This window comes from Rhea pennata, chromosome 9, assembly GCF_028389875.1.
Source record: "Rhea pennata isolate bPtePen1 chromosome 9, bPtePen1.pri, whole genome shotgun sequence".
Taxonomy (NCBI): domain Eukaryota; kingdom Metazoa; phylum Chordata; class Aves; order Rheiformes; family Rheidae; genus Rhea; species Rhea pennata.
In genome coordinates this window covers 6251833-6270931 of record NC_084671.1, presented here as the reverse complement: position 1 = coordinate 6270931, position 19099 = coordinate 6251833, and the positions used below count along the sequence as shown (strand labels likewise).

General features: G+C 48.1%; 1 protein-coding gene across 4 annotated transcripts in view; it reads left to right on the top strand.

Moving 5' to 3' along the window:
* The first annotated feature begins 2890 nt into the window (after positions 1–2890).
* The window catches only part of TNIK (TRAF2 and NCK interacting kinase), a 202271-nt gene continuing 186062 nt past the window's right edge, over positions 2891–19099 (top strand). For all 4 annotated transcript variants that reach the window (XM_062582734.1, XM_062582736.1, XM_062582735.1 and 1 more), the window contains exon 1: positions 2891–3146. In XM_062582734.1, the coding sequence (XP_062438718.1) occupies positions 3090–3146 (57 nt within the window). In that variant the 5' untranslated portion in view covers positions 2891–3089. The remainder of the gene's footprint in view (positions 3147–19099) is intronic.

The window sequence follows — 19099 nt, the reverse complement described above, 5'->3', positions numbered from 1 at the left end:
ATGAACATGGCCAAAATAACTTCTTCACACAAAACTGTTCCCATCTCCAGGGAGATAGAAATGCCGCATGTGGAGCTAACCGGGGTTACTGGCAGCCAAGTTTGGTGGAGCTGTGCGAATCCCAGGCACAGCGCACTGGGTCGAAGGGGCCCCAGCACGCGGCGGGATGGGACCTCGCGGCAATCCCCAGGAGGGCTAGCTGCAAACACGATTTAATGTCGAGCTGACTCACGGCAAAACATTTCAGGTCAACTCAACAAAGAACTCTCTTTCAAGTCATAACAACTCAATTTGCAAGACTTTTGTTTAGATGCCCCTAGCAGAGAAATGGTGTATGGAGAGACACAAACAGATGCTTCCTTGCAAAAAAGGTAATGGCTCAGAAACATTGTTTTCTGTACAAAAAGCTTCCTGCAGAAAGTGACTGACCAGTGCGAGTCCTACACAGCTGGACATCTCCCTGGCGAGGCCGTGCTGCCCTGAGCAGTCACCTGTGTGCTGTTCTCGTCGCGGCAATCCTCGTGCCACACTGCCTTGAAGTTGCTGCGGTTTGCATCTGCCTTCCGCTACCCTTTACCACATTTCTTATGTTATTGACGCAGAACGGTTCTCTGCATTTTTGCCATTTTGAAAGGCAGAAGATGGATAGTCATTAAACTACAGTTCAGCTTGAGACTTTGTGTTCATGCCTTGATCAAGGCAATCTGTCCATATGCAGGACAGATATTTATTTATTTATTTATTTATCTTAATCTTTTCATGCTTTACAAATAAAACTTTGCATTCTTGGATAGAAAGCATACTGGAGAAAACAAGTGTCCTCTGTCACTCCATTTGTTCCTATTTCTTTCCCTGGGAACAATGAAAGCAGTAGAAAAGCTTGCATTTTTTTTTACTAGTTTCCAGACAGTTTTTCTTTCAGCTTCGAAAGTATGAGCAAAACATTGCAACAGATAGGTTTGACCTGACACAGACAACATTTGGTTTAAAAAAATTCCATCAGTGCTACAGATTCAGGAGGACACTCAGAAGCAAAGAGGCTGTTCCCTGTTTTCCAAATTTGTATTTATTTTATTGAGTTTAACATTTTCATCAAACTTTGCTTTTTAAATGCTTGTGAGGATTAATCACTTTGCAAGATATTAAGGATTCATGGAGCAGGTAAAAGGGAATAAACTCAGCCATGCTGCCATCCCAGCACTGCATCTGTTGTGCAGTCCTGCACACTTCATGCACTTCAGGGTCACTCCAGTTACCTGATGCTCCAACAGTTCATTAAAAAAAATTACCTTCTGCTTTCCCTGGGAGTTTTGCAACTCAACAAGAGAAACACTCCTGTTCCCAGCGCTGCAGGCCGACGCAGTTGCTCCCTTCCGCGGCTTGTATTGCAAAGCCGCGATCAGCACTAGTAACGCTAACAAGCCACCGACGCAGCTGCGGAGGGCTGCACCTCCTCGGCTCGGTTTCGCAGGGCTCGTCCTTTGGGCCGCCTCTCCCTCCCGGCCCAGCGCCGGTAAAACTGCCGCCGCGCCGCGGGCAGCGAGCCCCGCCACGCGCTAGCTGCGGCACTGAGCCTCCCTGCAACAGCACTGCTTGTCTGTAATGTGATTTTTTTTTTTAACCATACAAGGCGCATCTCGGACCAGCCAGCGTCAGAAATCCCCATCCATCTGCCAATTGTCTCATGTGTAGGGTTTCCTCTTCCCAGATCCGCATATTGTAGGATCCTGACACAAGCCGGCGAGAGCTGATGTTGTAAGTACATCTTCCATACGGTTTGCTCAAAGGCAACAGATTTTATATATATATATTTATATATGGCACCTGGTTTGGCAGAAACAACTTATGAATAAAGGGAATAAGGAAATCAGTCCAAGCTGACTCTACCTAGCTAATTGCTGGGTTTGGGAGGCTTTTGGCCAACTCCAGTCCCAGAGACAGCGCGAATCTCTCATGCTTGCTCAGAAAGGGAATTAGATAGGTCAAGGACAGCTCGTGATAGTGCTAAGCATTGGGGGAAAAGGACACAAAATCGGATCTAACACCTCGATCCAGTCGGAGCAGGCCGGTTCCTTGACCCGATGTGTCCTGATGCGCATGAAGCAGAGCGGCCACCGCGTCTGGGTGGCTGCAACGCTTCCTAGCGCCCAAGCGCTGCACCGGTTGGGTTCGGCAGCTGGGATTCGGCAGCTTCTGCCACCAAACTTTACGAAGCCGCAGCACAGCTGCCGCGGCACTGGGACACGCTCGGCCCTGCGGTCTCTGGTGCCGTGGAGCCTCCGCGCTCAGCGAACGCGGGCGTGGGACTCTGCACAGCGACGCGTCCCGGGCTGGACTTCAGCGCACTGCCGAGGTTTCCGGGCCACGGCCCTCGCCCGTCTGTCTGTCCGTTCGTCCGCCCGCGTGGCTGGCAGCCGGGCCAGGGGCTTGGGGGGAAAGCAGGCCCGGCGGGAGGCACCAGAGCCGAGGGGAGAGCTGCCGCGGGGGGCCGAGGCCCCTGGCAGGGGGCAGAGGGAGGGCGGTGGCGCCGGAGGGCACACGCAGCCCCGGCCCCTGCCCGCCTCGGCCCCCGCCGCCCTCCCGCCGCGGCCCCTGCCCGCCCCGGCCCCCGCCGCCCGCCCGCCGCGGCCCCTGCCCGCCCCGTCGCCGCCCTCCCGCCTCAGCGCCGGCCCCCGCCGCCCTCCCGCCTCGGCCCCTTCCCGCCGCCGCCCCCTGGCGGAGGCCCGCGGCGCCGCCCCCGCCGCCGCCGCCGCCGCCCCCCGCCGCGCTGACAGACAGCTCCGGCAGCGCGCCCCGGCCGGGGAGGCGGCGATGCGCCGCCGCCGCCGCCGCCATCCCGGCGCAGCCCGCGGCGTGCCCTGCCCGCCGGCAGCCCGCGGCCGCCCCTAGCCGCCGCGCTGCCCGCTGCCGCGGCGGAGGCGGCGGCGGCGGCGGAGCAGGAGGAGGAGGAGGAGGGCGGGGGGCAGCGGCAGGGGCGGCTTCTCCCGCGGCCCCCCGCATGAGGAGAGGCGTTAAATAGCGCCGAGCGCCGCGCGGCCGGGGACAGCCAGCTCGGTGGCGGCGCCGGGGCCGCCGCCGGCCGAGGAAACATGGCGAGCGACTCCCCGGCGCGGAGCCTCGACGAGATCGACCTCTCGGCGCTGCGGGTGAGCGGCCGCGCGTGAGCGTGGGCGTGGGCGTGAGCACGAGCAGGGGTGCCCGTGCCGCGGGCGGGGGATGCGGGAGCGCAGCTCCGCTCACACCGCCCCCCCCCGCGGCTGCAGGCAGCTTGGGCTGGGGAGCGTGAGCGTGAGCGTGAGTGTGAGCGGGGAAGGGGGCTCCGTCCGGGGCGGTGAGGCTGAGCCGAGCGCGGGGGCTGCGCGGGTGCCGCCTCTGCGCGCGTGTGTGTGTGTGTGTGCGTGCACATACCGCGTCTGTGCCTGTGTGTGTGGGTATAGGTGTATGCCAGCGTATGTATGCGTGTGTTCATATGGGTGCGGGTTTATGCGTGTGTGTGTCTGCATGCGTGTATTTGTGTGTGTGTGTACGCGTGTGTATTTATGTTCCTGTATGCATGTATTTGTGTGCGTGTGTGTGCATGTGTATATATGTGTCTGTGTGTATTTATGTGCGTGTGTGTGCATGTGTATTTATGTGTCTGCATGTATTTGTGTGCATGTGTATATATGTAAATGTGCCAGTGCACGCGTGTGTACACCTAGCCGTGCGCCCGTGGCTGCGCGTGAGCGTGCATAGCTGTGTGCGTGCGCGTGTGCAAGCCTGGAGCCTCCGCGCCCGGCTGCCTGCGCGAAGGACGCCGCCGCGGCGCTCCCCATCCCTGTCCCCGCAGGTGGAAAAACAAAATACCCCCTCCCCCCCCCCAAAAAAAAAAACAACCCACCCAAAACGGCCCCGCTTGCCCAGAAACGCCGCGCGGCCGCGTGTCACGCGTGTCCCCGCCGCGCGCGCTGGTGGCGCCGGGCTTTGTCGCCAGGCCGTGGCGGCGGTGTCGGGGGGCAGGCGTGCGGGGGGCCCCCCGCGCCGCGGGCCCCGCCGAGGCCCCCCGCGCCGCGCTCGGGCGGTGAGCGGGGCGACACGCGTGTGCGCGCGGGCGCCCACGACGCGGGCTGCTCCGGTGCCGCTGCGCGCCGCCGCCGGCCCCGCTCCCTCCATCCCTCTCCATTAGCTCTGCCTCCTCCTCACCTTCCCCCTCTAAAACAAAGCCGTCCCTCGCGCTACCCTTGAAATGTCGGGCTTAGCAAATGTGTCAGCCTCCGCGTGGGCTCCGGCTGTCCCCCCCGCTGCCCTTGTTACGGTAACTTTTTCTTTTTTTTTTTTCCTTTTTCTCCTCTTCATCCTTTTCGTCTTGAGAACAGGTAGTTGGTATCGAGTATGGGGAGTCATTTAGGGAAGTGGCGTTTCATGTGGAGGTTGCAGCAAGACTGCTTATCTCAACCTGCTCGCATAGATAAATAAATAAAATTAAGCAGAATCCGCTGAAGACTTACATAAGTGTATTTTTAGAAATATTATTTGCTTCAATGCAAAAAAAAAAAAAAAAAAAAGATGTCTATCTTTATTCGTTTGCCCTACTTTCTGTGTGGTGAGTTTCTGGTTGATTAATAGTGTAAATGATTGCTCAGCAGTTCAGGGTGTAGACAGGATTGGAGCAGGGGGACTGTCCAGCTTAAAAACAGACCTGGAGCTCTCGTTTCCCCTCACAGGTGGAAGCTGTTTTGGAAGAGAAGATACCCAAGTCAGGGGAGTTAATCTGAGAAAAGCAATGTTGTTTGTGAAGGAAAGGGGGCACTCTGCTTCTCCCCTGCCCCTGCAAATCAGACGTAAAAATATATATATATATATTTGAACTAGGAAACCGCTTCTTTTAAAAACTCTATATATACAGGCTTAGTTTTTCTGTTACGTGTTTGTGACTTTTCAGTAGCAATGAGTGCAAAATACAGCTTGGGTTTTGTTTTCATTTTGAAAGGAAATATATATTCCATTTCGTTCCTCCCCCTGGTCCTGAAACCACCGAAAGCATGTGGTCTCTGAGCAGAGACATCCTGCTGCTCCAGAACAGCTTGAGGTGTGGAACTGGCACCCGATGGCGTGGTGGGGCTCTAAGGATGGTCCTTTTGCCCTGTCCACCAAAGTGTTTGAAGGAGAACATGGGAGCTTACCAGAGTGGTGGAAGACACCACCACTCTTTCTTGTCATGAAGCAGTTTGTGCTGTGTTGGCCAAGAGCTCAAGATCTGTTCAACTGATTGAGGACGCTCTTGCGTGGACTTCAACCTTGGGCCACTCCCCAGTGCTGGCAAGCTGAGATGAGCTGCTCATGCTGACGTGGAGTAGCCAGGTGAGGCTACGGGGCCATAGTAAGGCAGCGGCTGTTCGTGGCGTGGGGCCCAGAGCTCTTGTGGTTCGGAGTGACCCACCTTGCCTTCTGCTGTGGGCCAACACTGGTCACACACAGGGCTCAAGGGAGCCCTGGGCTGTGTAACTTAAAGGCAAGAGGCCTGTTATGACACTTCTCCTTTAAATTACAAGAGATGTGTTGGTTTATAAGTGAGACAAGAATAGGGCCTTAATTTGCCAAGGAATAGATCTTCTTCTAAACTAAGCTCATTTAGCACTTAGAATAATTGTTAAAGGTCATAAATTCAGCAGATAGGGTAAGAAGCCTGAATCATTCCACGGGGCCTGAATCAGAAATCAATAATAAATTTGCTGCCTGAGCACAAAAACATGGCAGTGAGGAGTAATTCCACAAGCCTTGCAAAATTTCATTTATTAGAAAATAAGAGAAGTGTCACATTGCTGCGGCTTTGTAGATGAGTCTGGATGGAGGAGACATTGTTCTCCTGGCTGCACGTTTGAAAGGGTGAAGGATAGCTATATGAAATGTTGTAAGCAGGTAGTGACTCAAAATCTGGCTAAAGGGATGATTTGTTCCTAATACCAGGGAAAGGAAGTGCTTAGGCCACTTATCTCCAAGTCTGAGTCACCGAAATGTTCCAGGAGACTGGCTCTGATGAACAACAGCAAATGCATATAAATAAGGTGGACCTTTGACTATGGGTTTGTCCTGTCTTGCATTTTGGCTGCCTCGTCTTTCCCAAGTAAGGAAAGTGTATTTCCAGGGCTCCAGCATGACTGCTACCTTGCAGAGCAGAATTCATGGAATTGAACTGAAAGCTAACACAAAAGCTAGCACTGTTTTGTTGGTTGGGTGGGTTTTTTTTTGTTTTTTTTTTTTTGTTTGTTTTTTGGCCACACTAGAGTTTATCATGACTGGAGATCCAAGCCCCACCATAGCAATGTATCTGCTTTACACCTTTGCTTCTCAGTCAGGAACAAAGCACTGCATTCTGATTAAAATGCATGGCCTGGTGCACCTAGTAAGCACACTTAGGACTCGTATTTTGCTACATATTTCCATCAATCATTTTATACTATGCTTATTGCCATGGTATTCAGGTGTCCCCATGTCAGCTGAGAGAGCTGGATACCTGAGAAAGAGCAGGATGAACCCTTAACCATCAGAATAATCCTTAAAATAGAGATCTTCCGGTGGTGGTGGTAATGAGTATTGTTAATGTTGCAGAAAACTGTAATTTAAAATGATGAGGCCATTGAACAGGTAGTGCTGCATATTATACTGACAAGGGGATAAGATAAACTGCATTATAATGTTCTTTCATACGGGTTGGGAGATATTTTTGCTAGTCCGCTCAGTGTGTTTAATAGCCGAATGACCTGGCAGTGCTATTAGCAGAATAATGCTCAACACTGGGATTCACATTCACTGCTGATGGTTGTGTTTGAGAAGCAGGTTTTACAATAAGATGAGAATGTGCATAATTAGCAATGCAGTGGGCCATGCTCTGTGGCGGTAAACACGCAACTGAACACAATAGGCGAGTGACCAGAAAGAGGAGGCTATTTTTGGCCTTTCCCTTGTTTTTGTCCCAGTGAATGCAAGATCCTGTCATCTTTTGCTGAAACCAGTGGCCTTGATCCTTCTAATATATTCAGGTCAATAGCTTTTTCCCTGCCACGTCTGTTTGCAGAGACGGGCCTCGGGCTGACGTGTAAGTGGTGGCAGGGGTTTTTCTGCAGTGACCACCGCAGGTTGATGAGTTTGGGGTACTTTGCTTGGAAGTGGCCCCGGATGTGAGCAAGGTGTGCCGGAATGGCCCTTTCTTTTTTGGGGGGGGGGGGGGAGCTCCAGGAAGGGGAGCACGGGTGCCTGGCATGCTCTACTGCTGGGGATTTAGGGGATAAAAGGAACTTAGGTGATAACAGGGCTCTGGGAGAAAGGCCTTTGTCAGTGAGCTGATAAGCTCCTGAGGTGGGACAGGCTTGGGGCAAGCGACCCCCCCTGCTCACAGCCGTTCTTGTCGGCTTGAGAAAGGGCTCACAAAGGGCCCCAGCTTTGATACGGGGACCTGAAGGGCTCGTCTGGCTTATGCAGCTTGGCTAGGGGCTTTTTACAAGCTTGGGAATTTTAAAAGAGCCTTTTTGGAGAAGGAACAATTGTTTTCTTCCGTGTCCCTTATGTACCTGGATGTTGCTCTGTTTTGAACTCATTAACAAGACCCAAGCCTTCATTATTTACTTTCACAAAGTGCTGACCATGCAGTCTCTGGAAATTGGATCCTAAAATCATTAGTTGTTTGGGAAACGGCTGGCCCTTGATGTTTAGGCTCGGAAAGAGGACAGCACAGAATTAAGGAGCCAGTGGGCATTAGCTGTTGCTGGAAAGAATTGGATGAAACCCCCAAATGTCACTACAGTTCTTTTAGCTTTGCTTTGTATAGAAGAGTTTCAGTGGCCATTTGTTCACATTAGTTGATCTTTGTCAATGAAGGTAGAAGTTCTAATATTAAAAAAAAAAAGAATGCTAGCGTTGTCCTTTTTCCAGAACTTCATTGTTTTATGAAGTATATCAGAAACATTAAAGATTTAAGAGAAATTAAGATGGGGGTATAAACACTACAAAACAGCACTCAGAAGCATTTTAGCATTGTAGCTCAACAGAATTTGGGTGACTTTTGCAAAGGTCACCTTCATAGACAGAAGAACAAATTTGATTAGAGATGACTTTTGGAGCCATGAAAAAGCCATGAAAAGCATGACAAAAAAACCCTGTCTCCTGTCCGATCCTTTTATATGTTTGGTCTTTTTCATTTTTGGGACTTGTGCAGCCCAAGTGTTGCTCTTGTGCAGTTTTCCATGTCTCCTTTGTACCCCATGGCTACGAGTCTCGTCTGCGTATGTAGCAGATGCCCTCCGGAGCCCTGTGGCATTGTCACTTGAATTTGACACTCTTCCAGATCTTTGGGGATCTTTCACGGTAAACTAGATAGGGTGTTTTTCAAGGCATGGAGAGGCTCACTGTTCTTACTGTACCACATATCTGTTTATATGCACTGAACTCTGTGCTGGTTGATTATCAAAAATAATAATACCCAACAGCCACAGAGCAGAAGTCAGTGGTGTGTATAAGCCTGAATTTACAGCAGAACGTGTGCTTGAGCAGGTTAGAGTGTGAGCACAAGCGTTTTGTTGAGTTGAGGTTGGAGGCAGTAATAAGGAAGGTATTTAGCTGGTGCACATATTTAAGCACATAATTTAAAAAAGTGTCTTACTTCTAATCCATGCAAAAGTTAGAGAAGACTTCTGTCATTGCTGTTTGAAGGTAGCGTTCACCTGCCAGACCCTAGCAAATGTAGTGGTAAAACTTGTGTGGGATGGGGGGGGGGAACTGTTCCCATTCAAACTGTATGTAAATCTCCTGAAATTAACCACGCTTCTGAGGAAGAGGTGTCCTTGGATGTAGTTATTCATGAAGTGCCAGGTCACGTAGATGGTACTGTCATGTCTTCAACTCCCAGATTCAGAGATGTTCTCGGAAATCCTTGCCTGACTCTCTCTAATGCACCCATGGTCTTTTTGCTAGGGTAATTATATGTATCAGTACAAAGTCTCTGCCTCAGACCAGCAGACCAAGGACACAATATTGATTTCGGTCTGTTTTTTTCAAGCCTAAAACGTGGTTGAGGAGAATCCTACTGAGTTTTCCAAATTTCTCCCAGTAAAAAAGCTAATAACAGACAAAAAGGGAGTGCAATGTGGAGGAAAAACAGCAGATGCCGTGCACAGAGGATCTGCCTCTGGCAGGGTGATCTGGTTCTCGCACAGTCATAGGTCTGATCTGTTTGTGTTGTATTTGTGGTGGATTTGGTAAAAGCTGCTGTGAGCTTGGTTTCTGGTCATCTGCTGCAGGTGGGAAAAGGAGTGCTGAGCTGCCAAGAGCAGCCCGTGGCAGAGCTGCCTGGGGAGTCAGCAGTTTCCTCTCTGGGGGGCTTCCCCCGTGGCAGTGTCAGCTGGGTCTTCTCAGCAGTCCCCATTCTCCTGGGGGAAGTGCAGAGCCTCCATCGCAGTAGGTCTCCGTTTCCTAATTCTCAGGCATCTCCTTCCTCACCTTTCCTGCAGCCATTAAAAGCAGTCCATTGGCTGTAGGTTGAAAACCCCTGGCCTACACCATTGATAGCACTGTTAAATGAGGGGTTGTATTCACCATTTATGAAGCCAGTAGCTTTGATTTTCCCCCCCCCTTCTGCCCCATCCCTGTCTCATTCTCCCATCCCCTTTTGTCACTTTGAACCATGGCTGCACATTGAAGCCAACTGGCTGGCTGCTCTCTCCTCAGGAAGACAATTTATATAAATGAGGTTTGACGTTCTGCATGTAAATCATTTATGATTGCTAAGGCAGGATCGGCTAAAGAACTCAACCCTCGGAGAACAGAAACTCCCCCTCTGTCCCTTGCTCCCCCTCTGTGGTGGCTTCATGACAAATCCTGCAAGGGGCTGAGTGGCCCCTTCTCCCCTGAGGGATAGGGATGCCCAGCATGTAGGGCTGAGTCCTGGGGCCGGCCTTGTTTTTGTTTCCCATCTGCAATGACTTGTTACTGAGTAGAGAGGCAAACAAAGTTGGAAAACATTGATAAGAAGTTTAATCATAACTCAGTTATTTCTTTCTGCAGGCCTGATCTTATTTTGTAATGGTAAAGGCTTGGAGAGCACAGAAGACCTTTTTCCCCTTTGATCGTTGCTTTTTGACGTTAATTTTCTGCGTTGCTTGCCAGAAGTTCAAGGTTTTATACTGGTAGTAAATTATATACGATTGTAATCAGGCAGTCAGTACTGGAATATCCAGATGCATCTTGCATAGTTGAGAACCAACATTTCCTCCTTCCGTTAAAGGTGAGCAAACATGGTGTTTACTGCCTGGTGCTCAGCTGACGAGTTTCTGTGAATCCAGCAGAAAGTATATGCTTTGATAGCCCAGTCTCCTTGCTTAGGAAATGTCTGTCAGGTTTTAATGGATGTTGGCAAACACTGTCTTTCCAGTACCTGCGATTGGGGTGGTTTGCATGGTCCCATCCTTCCTGTGTATCTGCTTGGACTGAAAGCTCACGTGGCTTCTGGCAAGTGCAGAACCTGCTTAGTTTGTGCAACAGCCTGTGAACAACGAGTTACTTCTTCTGAGTAAATCCTTAACGATCTGAGTATAATGTCCTCTTGTCTTAAACGCTGTCACTGCTGCAAGGGTGGGTGGATGTGTTTCTGTGCATGAGTGCACGTGTGGTTTTCAGCCTCAGTATGCATGAAACCTTTTGTTACAGTTTTTTTGCTTGTTTCCTCTAGCAATGCTGTTTCAATAGAAAAAAGAAATAAATTGTTTAGCTCTTTAGTGACACTTTTTAGAAGCCAGGGATATTGCATGGGATGTGTACTGCTTTATAAACTAGCAAAGAATCAAAAAGTTAATTTGGGTGGCTAGATACTTTCTTTCTTTTCCCCGTTATAAAAATTCTGTTTGCTCCTAATTTTGAAACTCAGCAGGAAAAAGCCTACTGCCAGCTGAGTCATGTGTTTAGTGCATGACAAAAGTGACTGTTTTGGTCCATGCTCTTAATCTGCTGGTTGGAGACTTCAGGATGCGTTGGAGGCAGCAGTGCCTTTGCTAAGGAAGAGATCGCACAGCTTGAATCTAATAAAATGTATCTAATAACTACTGTAGCATGCTATAGAAGTACAAGAGATCAAAGCTTCAGAGGCATTTATTTTCATAATTTGTGGGTCAGATCCTTGCAGGACTAATTGGGTGCTGTTTGATGTCCAGGCAACAATAGAAATCTCCCTGTAAACCAGAATATATTGCCTTTTCCTTTCTCTTTCATGCACAAGCATAAAAGCTTAATACAATTTTGAGATAAACTGGCAAATGAGAAGGTGCTGATCTCTTCTCTACCTCACTGTCATGTTTCTTAGATATATTGCATTGTGGGCCCTATCGCTGACATGGTGACCAAAATGACTGCCAGTATCTAGTAGCTGCTGATCTTTCTGTGGTGGGTGCTGCATAAGCACTGGTCCTGCTGGTTGTTGCCTACCATACTTCTGCTCGTGATACCATGAACAGAGATGAAAGCGATCATCAACTTTGCTCTCTTTCATAGCATCTCTACAGTTGTGGTTCTCCAGCTTGCCTTGAAATCAGAGGCCCATGTGACATCTCTGCTTTGCAGGTGGTAACCCACAAAGCAAGTCCGATATGCTGTGTACTTTGTGAGTGCACTTACATAGTCACATGTGCAGATACATTAAAAAGTCAACTTACCATGTGTGGATCTAACTCGTCTCTCTGAGTGGAGATGGGAGAGTACAGTGTGCTAGTGTTATGGACAGCACAGCCTATGTGCCTGTATGTGGGAGGATCTTTGAATCATGGGGCAAAATGTTCTGCCCTACTCACTTGAAATAAGGCACCTAGATAAATATCCTGACTCCCCAGGTTCAAATGTCCACATGTTGATATTGATACTGATGACATATCGTGCATCTTAGCATCCCTGTGTTTTATTACTGAAGCTTGCAAAAGCTGACTTAAAGTGATGGTTCAGGATATGGAGCGGAGTTCTGCGAGCTAAAAGCAGCCAAATTAGGGGTGAAGAAGGTGTGTAGAAGAAAGGGGGGGGGGGATTTTTGGAGGAAGAGGAGGGAGGAGAAAAGAAATGGTATAGAAAAGTCAGTCTCTACAACAGTGCGTGAAAAAAACTAGCCATTTAGTTTTCTTCTATAGAGACCAGATGGTGTTCAAGGCTAGCATAAATGCCCACACAAAGAGTTTCGATATGGATGAGGTGAAGGAGCTTTCCCATGTTGCCTACCATGGCAGAGAAGTAGGGAAGAGACCCTTTTCCCCAATGTAGGCTGAGGATGTCGCTCATCCTAAGAGGTCACTGCTCCCATTACTCTGGCCATCACTGAATAAGTCATATACCTATATTCACATGCAAAACCTAGCTGGAAGGGAAGGGGCAGTGCACTTTTGTATGTTTTGTGTTTTATCCTGCCACTAAATATTCCCAGTCGGTGTTTCTGAAGGGGATAACTTTCTGTGTCTGCAGATGCCACCCTTTTAGGGGGAAAGGAATGTGTGTGTGCAAGGAAAACATTGTTCTTGGAATAAAACTAGAGGCCAAGGCAACAAAATTAAGAGCTTCACATGCATTTTCTGGCTATGCAGACCAGCTTTTTTGCTGCAATAAATCTTCAGCTTTTACATATTGATTAGCTTCAGTAAATACTGTGATGACTCTGCTCTTCCTATTGGTATTCTGTAGGGATCAGTGTATTAGTATGTTTGAAGAGGCTGTAATAGCTAAATGGGATTCCAGTAGTGAGAGAGGTTTACAAATGGTCTCCAAAGTGAATCTCTCAGCCACTGTGACTATTCCTGCTCCCCATTTGAACATCTGACTGCTATAAATATGAACACAGAGTGCTCTGCTGGTGACCAGACTGATAATGGGCATGTTTTCTAGTGGACAAAACTGTGTTTCCCAAGCAGAGAAAAAACAGTGTTCTTCCCTGGCAGGGATGCTCTGCCAGACTCTCCAGATTTGCTGTTTGGGGAGCTGTGAAGGGTAAATTGGTTGGGGGAGGACTGGAGTACGGGAATGGAGAGGAGGGACTGGAGTTTCCTTTAAGGTGAAGGATTGATTCAAAATCCGGCAAAAAACTCTGAAAGGTAAAACTTTCTGCCTGCTCGACTCCTTGAGGTCTTCAGGGTCGGAGGAGCACCGGAGCTGGTGGATGTGGGACTGTCCAAGGGCACGGGGCTGGCGCTCACCGTGCTGAGCTGCTTTGGCTGTCCAGGACCTGCACCGTCAGGAGCTGAGGTCCCTGATGTGAACAAGGAGTGGGAGATGCCTCCAAAGGATGTCTAGGGGGCTCTGAATTTAGTGTTGGAAATAGTCCCTTGGATTTGTGACCACAGCTCAGAGACTTTGCAGCGGTGTGTTTCTCTTCCATTTTCTTTGTTTTGGACTCTTGGGAGGCTATTGCGATAAAGTATGAAAAGAAGAGCAGAGTGAAGGGAATAGCCAATATCTATTATGGTTTGTGGAGCAGTATATGCATGGAAGGGGGGACAGAGCTGCTTGGTTCAGGAGTTAGGTGCCACAGCTGAAAATGCATCCAGGTGACTTCCTGTTTGTGTTCCCAGGTTTTGTTGCCAACCTGTGTCTACGCTGTGGTGAAGCGATGTTCCAGAAGTAGCTTTGGCCACAAGGTGAAAAACAGGCCACTCCGGAGACACTGGATGGAAACATATCACAAAGCAGCTGTAAAATTGGCATAACAGTATACCTTTAATTCAACTTGAAGGAAATAATTGAGGACTAGTTGTCACTTATGATGGTGACCTCTGCCAGGATGACTCATACTGCAATATAATATGAGTCACTTGTTAAGGATGGGCTGTTAGGGCGAAAGTGCCAAATCCCAGTAACTTCTTTGTGTATGTGATATAAAAGCCAGGATGAAGAAGGGGATTCAGGATGTTGTTACCTAAAAATAGATGATGCTTAGAGCTTTGAAGGCACCTTTACTTGGCTCTTAGGTACTCGAGCATGAAAAGGCAAAGGCCCTGAGAAGTACTTCCTCTTCATTGGCCTCTGTTGAGAAGAGCTGCCCAACGCAATTTCTACCTCTCTGCCTTAGAGCTTACATTCTGCAGCCACGTCCTCGCTTGCAGTGAGGGCTTTGCCAGGGGCAATCTCCTCATAAATTTGTCACCTGTGATTTCTGTCGCACGATTACAGCATGAGAAGCTTATGGTTATAAGCAACCAGTAGTGCTCCTGTAACAGCTGACTGAGTATCCACTTATTAATCATTCATTAGCTCTCTTAAGTGACTCCTTATACGAATTAGTTTTTTTCTTCAATGAATGCAGCTTTACAACACGCAGAGGGAAGCAGGAGCCTGACACTAAGGGGTCTGTGACCCTCGGCTTAGAACCAGCCAAGAACTAAAAGGTGTGTTAGCTCCTGGGCACAACCCTGAGAGTTTCTGCCTCGAACACAAGTTTCTGTGTCACCTTCCACTTACCCCCCGTGTTATGTGGAAGAGAGGGTGAATGGGGACACCTTATTCCTGGGGAAGGATTTTGCCTGTTTCACAGAGTTTCTTGCCCTTTGCACCTGGTGTGTTCTCAGTCCAGACCTGGCTGCCAGAGGAGTTCCTTTTGCCTTATGCAGTGCCAGTAGAGTCCTAAAGCAGATGGGGAGGCAATGACTAAGGGCTGTGAAGGAAGGTTGAGGCCTTCAGAAGACTAGAAGAGGTGGACGTGAAAGAGGAAGGCTTTATACCCAGACATTGCAGTCAAGGCAAACTGAGTATTTGAGAAGCAGACCAAAGGACATGAAGTGTATGAGTGATCACGTTGCAGAAAATTAATGTGTAATACTTCAGCAGCAAGTTCTTCTCTGAAAAGAACTTGCAGTGCTGTGGTACCCAAATCTCCCTGTAAGCCTTTTTGTCTAATTCCCTTGATAACTGGCATTCTCTTCCTTAGCACCGTTAATGTAGTGCTCCTGCTGCTACAGCAGTTGTGAGGAGCTGCCATCATTCCTCTCTTGCCATTCTTGTTCACATCAATGCCAGAGATGATCCACGCTAAGGAGACCTTTTACTCCTTGCTACAGCAAACCTTTGGTAGTTGCAAGCTTTCAGTTGCCATTGAACATCGGCAATTGGAGCCTGTTTGTCAAATCCTCCCCAGAGGTAAAGTTCAGACTGGACTCGCTGGTCTCCTTGGGAGAGGACCAGCCCTCTGGTTCCTTTACCATGAATGAAGTTGCAGTAGCTGTGTTGTGGCAGAGCATTAGACTGAAAGGTAGCTGGGCAAATCCAGGGCTGGCTGCCTCTCCATCACCATCTTTCCAGTGTTCAGGCCTGGGAATGCCCAACAGTCTGATCTTTGTATGGAGGCCTGCACTTCTGAGATACTTCTCTCAGCCTGAGAAGTGAGAAATAAAAGCATTACACTTCTTAAATAGATGAAGGTTTTACCATAAAGTTTGGTCAGCTCCTGAGTAGGGTTGATAATGGACAGGTTATTGCAGATACCATTGATCTTGCATTTACGTAACTAATTGCTGCCAGGAAGCCATGGCTTGTAAACTAAAAATAGGTCTGTCATCTGTATAGTCTGATATGTAAAACAAACAAGTACCCCTGAAGTACCCCCGAAAAGTGTCAGTAAAAAGGGAGATCTGGCACAAGTTCACAGCTGGAGTCACTTTCCGGAGAGCCTTTCATCGCTTTCCCTTTGTTCTTTCGTGTGATCTCTTCCATACAGTTGGTTTAAAGCAAGTGCCTGCTCAAGCAGTGGCCAGCAGAGGAAATGTCCTCAAGAGAAGATGCAAGAGATCTACTCATTATCAGAACCGAGTAAAAACTGCTCTAAGCTAATCTGCCTGCCTAAAAATAGAAGTAGTAGTAGGGGGAGGGAGTATCTTCTGCTATGCATTTGCCCTTGGTTTGCATGACATTTTGCTGCTCTATATTATGTGTTTTGTAGGTGAGACTGTATGTCCTGGTCACACGGGAGCAATTCATGGGAGCAAGCGCTCCTGTCAAAAAACATGGGGAGGAAGGCCTGGTGCAGGGTTTAGTAGTTTACTCTCAAAATACAGTTCTGCAGATTTATTTCCTTATTTTCCTGCTGCTCTCAATTTCGCAGCATCTGTCTTGAGTATTGAGATGTGAACTTGAAGCCTCCTCAGGGGCAGGTCTGAAGAAATGGCCCGAAGGGAAGCAGGCTGCAGAGTAGGATCCCTGGTGCTGTGGGGCGGTCGGTAACAGGGCAGTTCCTTGTCTGTGCACCATACCAGGGAGAGATCATTCCTCAGCTGAAGCAGTGTGTACTTTGAAGCTATATATATATATTAAAAAAAAATTGCTCATGAGACTTAATTATTGTGTTATTGTTACTGAGCATTAAACTCCAAGTTTTACAACTGCCTTGTGGTATTGGCATTTATATTCTTTTTTTCCAGTATTATGCAAGCAGCTCACCTTGTGATCATGAAACACGGAAATGTGCTTTCTAGCACTCACCCTCTGTTTCTCAACGACTCAATAAACCTCTTCTGCTTTCCATTAATTATGGAACAATAGGACATTTTTCTTTTCTCTTTTAAAAAAAGAGCTGAGCGCTTTATTTATTTCTTTGTTTTTGCGAGTTGTTGGTCCAGATGTTCCTCTGAGACCTTGCTGTTTTGTACTGCCTAGCTCAATATGGACATTCCTCCTGTCCTTCACTACACTGCCTTTGCCACTCAGGGGGTGGAGGGAAGCAGGAGGGTTGTGGATCCACTTAGAAGCAAAGGCATTACTGTACTGGAACTGGATGCTGTCTCAGCTATCACAGCGGCTGTTGCTGCCACTAGTGCAGTTGAAGTTATCTCCTTACAAGGTTAGCTGAGGCGATTGGGAAAGATGGGAGCAGGTCAGGATGGGGTAACTGACTCACTGGCCAATGCTACTTCTCCACCTTTTTTTATTCTTCAGTTTACATGCACATATTGGGAGATGCGTAACTCTGCAGATAATAATGAGCTGTAAATAAGATCCCCTCTGAGGAAAGGAATGTTAGGGTAGTCTTACAGCAGGGGAAAATCAAGGTGAGGAGGGGTCAAGCATCTTGTTTAGACTCACTTAAGATGATGCAGCCTTAGCAGAGTTGTTAGCAGAAGTTGTACCCTCTGACCTCTCATCCTGTGTTGTAGTCATTAAACTATACTCTCGTAAGATTAGATAAGGTGCGCTTTTGGTGTCTGCATGATTTGGTGAAAAAATTCCTTTGAATGAGTGCTTTTCTTGTATACTCCCTAATTCAAAGAACAAGATTTTGGGCATTTGAGAGGGGAAATAACTTGCAGGTGTGAATTGCAAGGAGGTCTGATGGTGAAATAATAACCAGTGGGAAAGAGTTCTTGGAAGGACCAGCAGGCATGAATTTATGACATAAACCAGTGCACAAAAGCAGGTAGCCACCGATGATGCAAAGAAACACATTGAGATGTAGATCCAGGCTTACTTTTAGAGCATTTACAGCCAATCAGATTGTACAATTTTTGCAGCTTGCTTCTCCAGCTTAGTAAAATCCTGTGGCAGATGAAGCCTCTTCCAAGCTGGAGCTCTGGCTTAGTTGACTTTGTTTCTGGAAGTGTATGCTATTTATCTAACCGACAGCTCTTCTACCAGGTGTTGAGGTTCAGCATACTATTTAGGGGGTTTCCTGCAGAACAGGTCAGGCCTTTTTGACAAATTGCTTGTTTGTCTTCTCCCATGTGGTTCCCAGACACAGGCTGTCTGGGTACAGCGTGCTGGTGGGGTTTCCCATCTGCAATGGAGAGGACACCCTGGGCTCACTGTGTCCGAAGCTTGCGTTACCTACCACCACCTATGAGTCATGAGCTGTGCTCTCAGCTGTGTAAATTAGTGCAACTTCCCAGTTATTGGTAGCAGAGATGCCCCTCCTTTCAGAAAGAGCCAATTTGAAATCATGCCTCCTTTCAAACTTTGTTCTGTTAATGGGAAAATATAGTCTCTGAAAATTTTGGTCCTTCTGTAAAGAAATCCCATGGTGAGATTGTCAGCTGCAGTCATCTGAAGCCAGATTTTCATCTTAATGGTTTTTAATCCCAGAGCACCCATCCCGAGGGATCAACATATGGCCTGGTTACTCACAGCGAATGCTGTGGACTAGAGATCAGAGTCATATTCTGTATCTCTTCCTGTTTTAGAGTAAGTGATACAAAAACCCCAATGTGATGATTTCTGCAGGCAACTTGCCATGAGTTTTAGTATTATTTAACAGTTTGGAACTTTGACAATAGCAAGGTGCAGTGTTGGAGTTTGTTGGGTCCTGGCATATACACTAGAGGAAATAGGGTTCTGCTTGAATAGTGGGGTCCTTGGGGGTCCAGGTGCAGAACAACAACCTAATCTTCTTATGTATTAAAAGAGCTCGGTGTTTTGCAGACCCAGAATGAAAAGTCAGTCCTAACTTTGAAGTACTTGCAAACTGAGGGAACACTGAAAGCTAAAACGATTTCCTGGCATAGTGAAATATTCTTTCCCAATACATCAGGTCTTTAGAGGAGAAAAGGATTACAAGTGAGTCTTGATTTCATAATTTGTGTTCCTACTTCTAGCCTAAGGCTGCAAGGTGGCCTGATGTTCAGCTGAACATGCTCTGGGATTGGCTGCCCATGAAAACCATTGCAGCTGCAGCCACCCCTGACACGAAGGGAGAGCCCGGAGAGACGCTAGTGGAGCCAGTCAGGTTCATTGTGTCGGATGAAATGACACCAGTGAAATGACAGTAGGTGCTGAAGATAGCTCTGCAAGGATGGAGGGTGGCCTGGCATAGTGGTCTTGCAGAACACTGGGGCACGACTGTGTTGAATACCTCCTCCAGCAGTCCTCCTCTGCCTGGTCTCCTTGGGACTTTGCACAGAGAGTAAATAATCTCAAACTTGGGGAGGTGGACACGGATGGATTGACTTGCTGAGGATAAAACATGAAGAAAGAAGCTGCCTGCAAGTGACAGAAGCTGTGTCTTTGGCACTAATGTACAGAAAATTTGTTGTGCTATTTATTTTACTTTCCAAGATAGTATGTAGCTTCGGAAACTCTTAGATGGATTTGATTTCTGGTTATGAGCACTCTTATCTGGTTCTGTAAC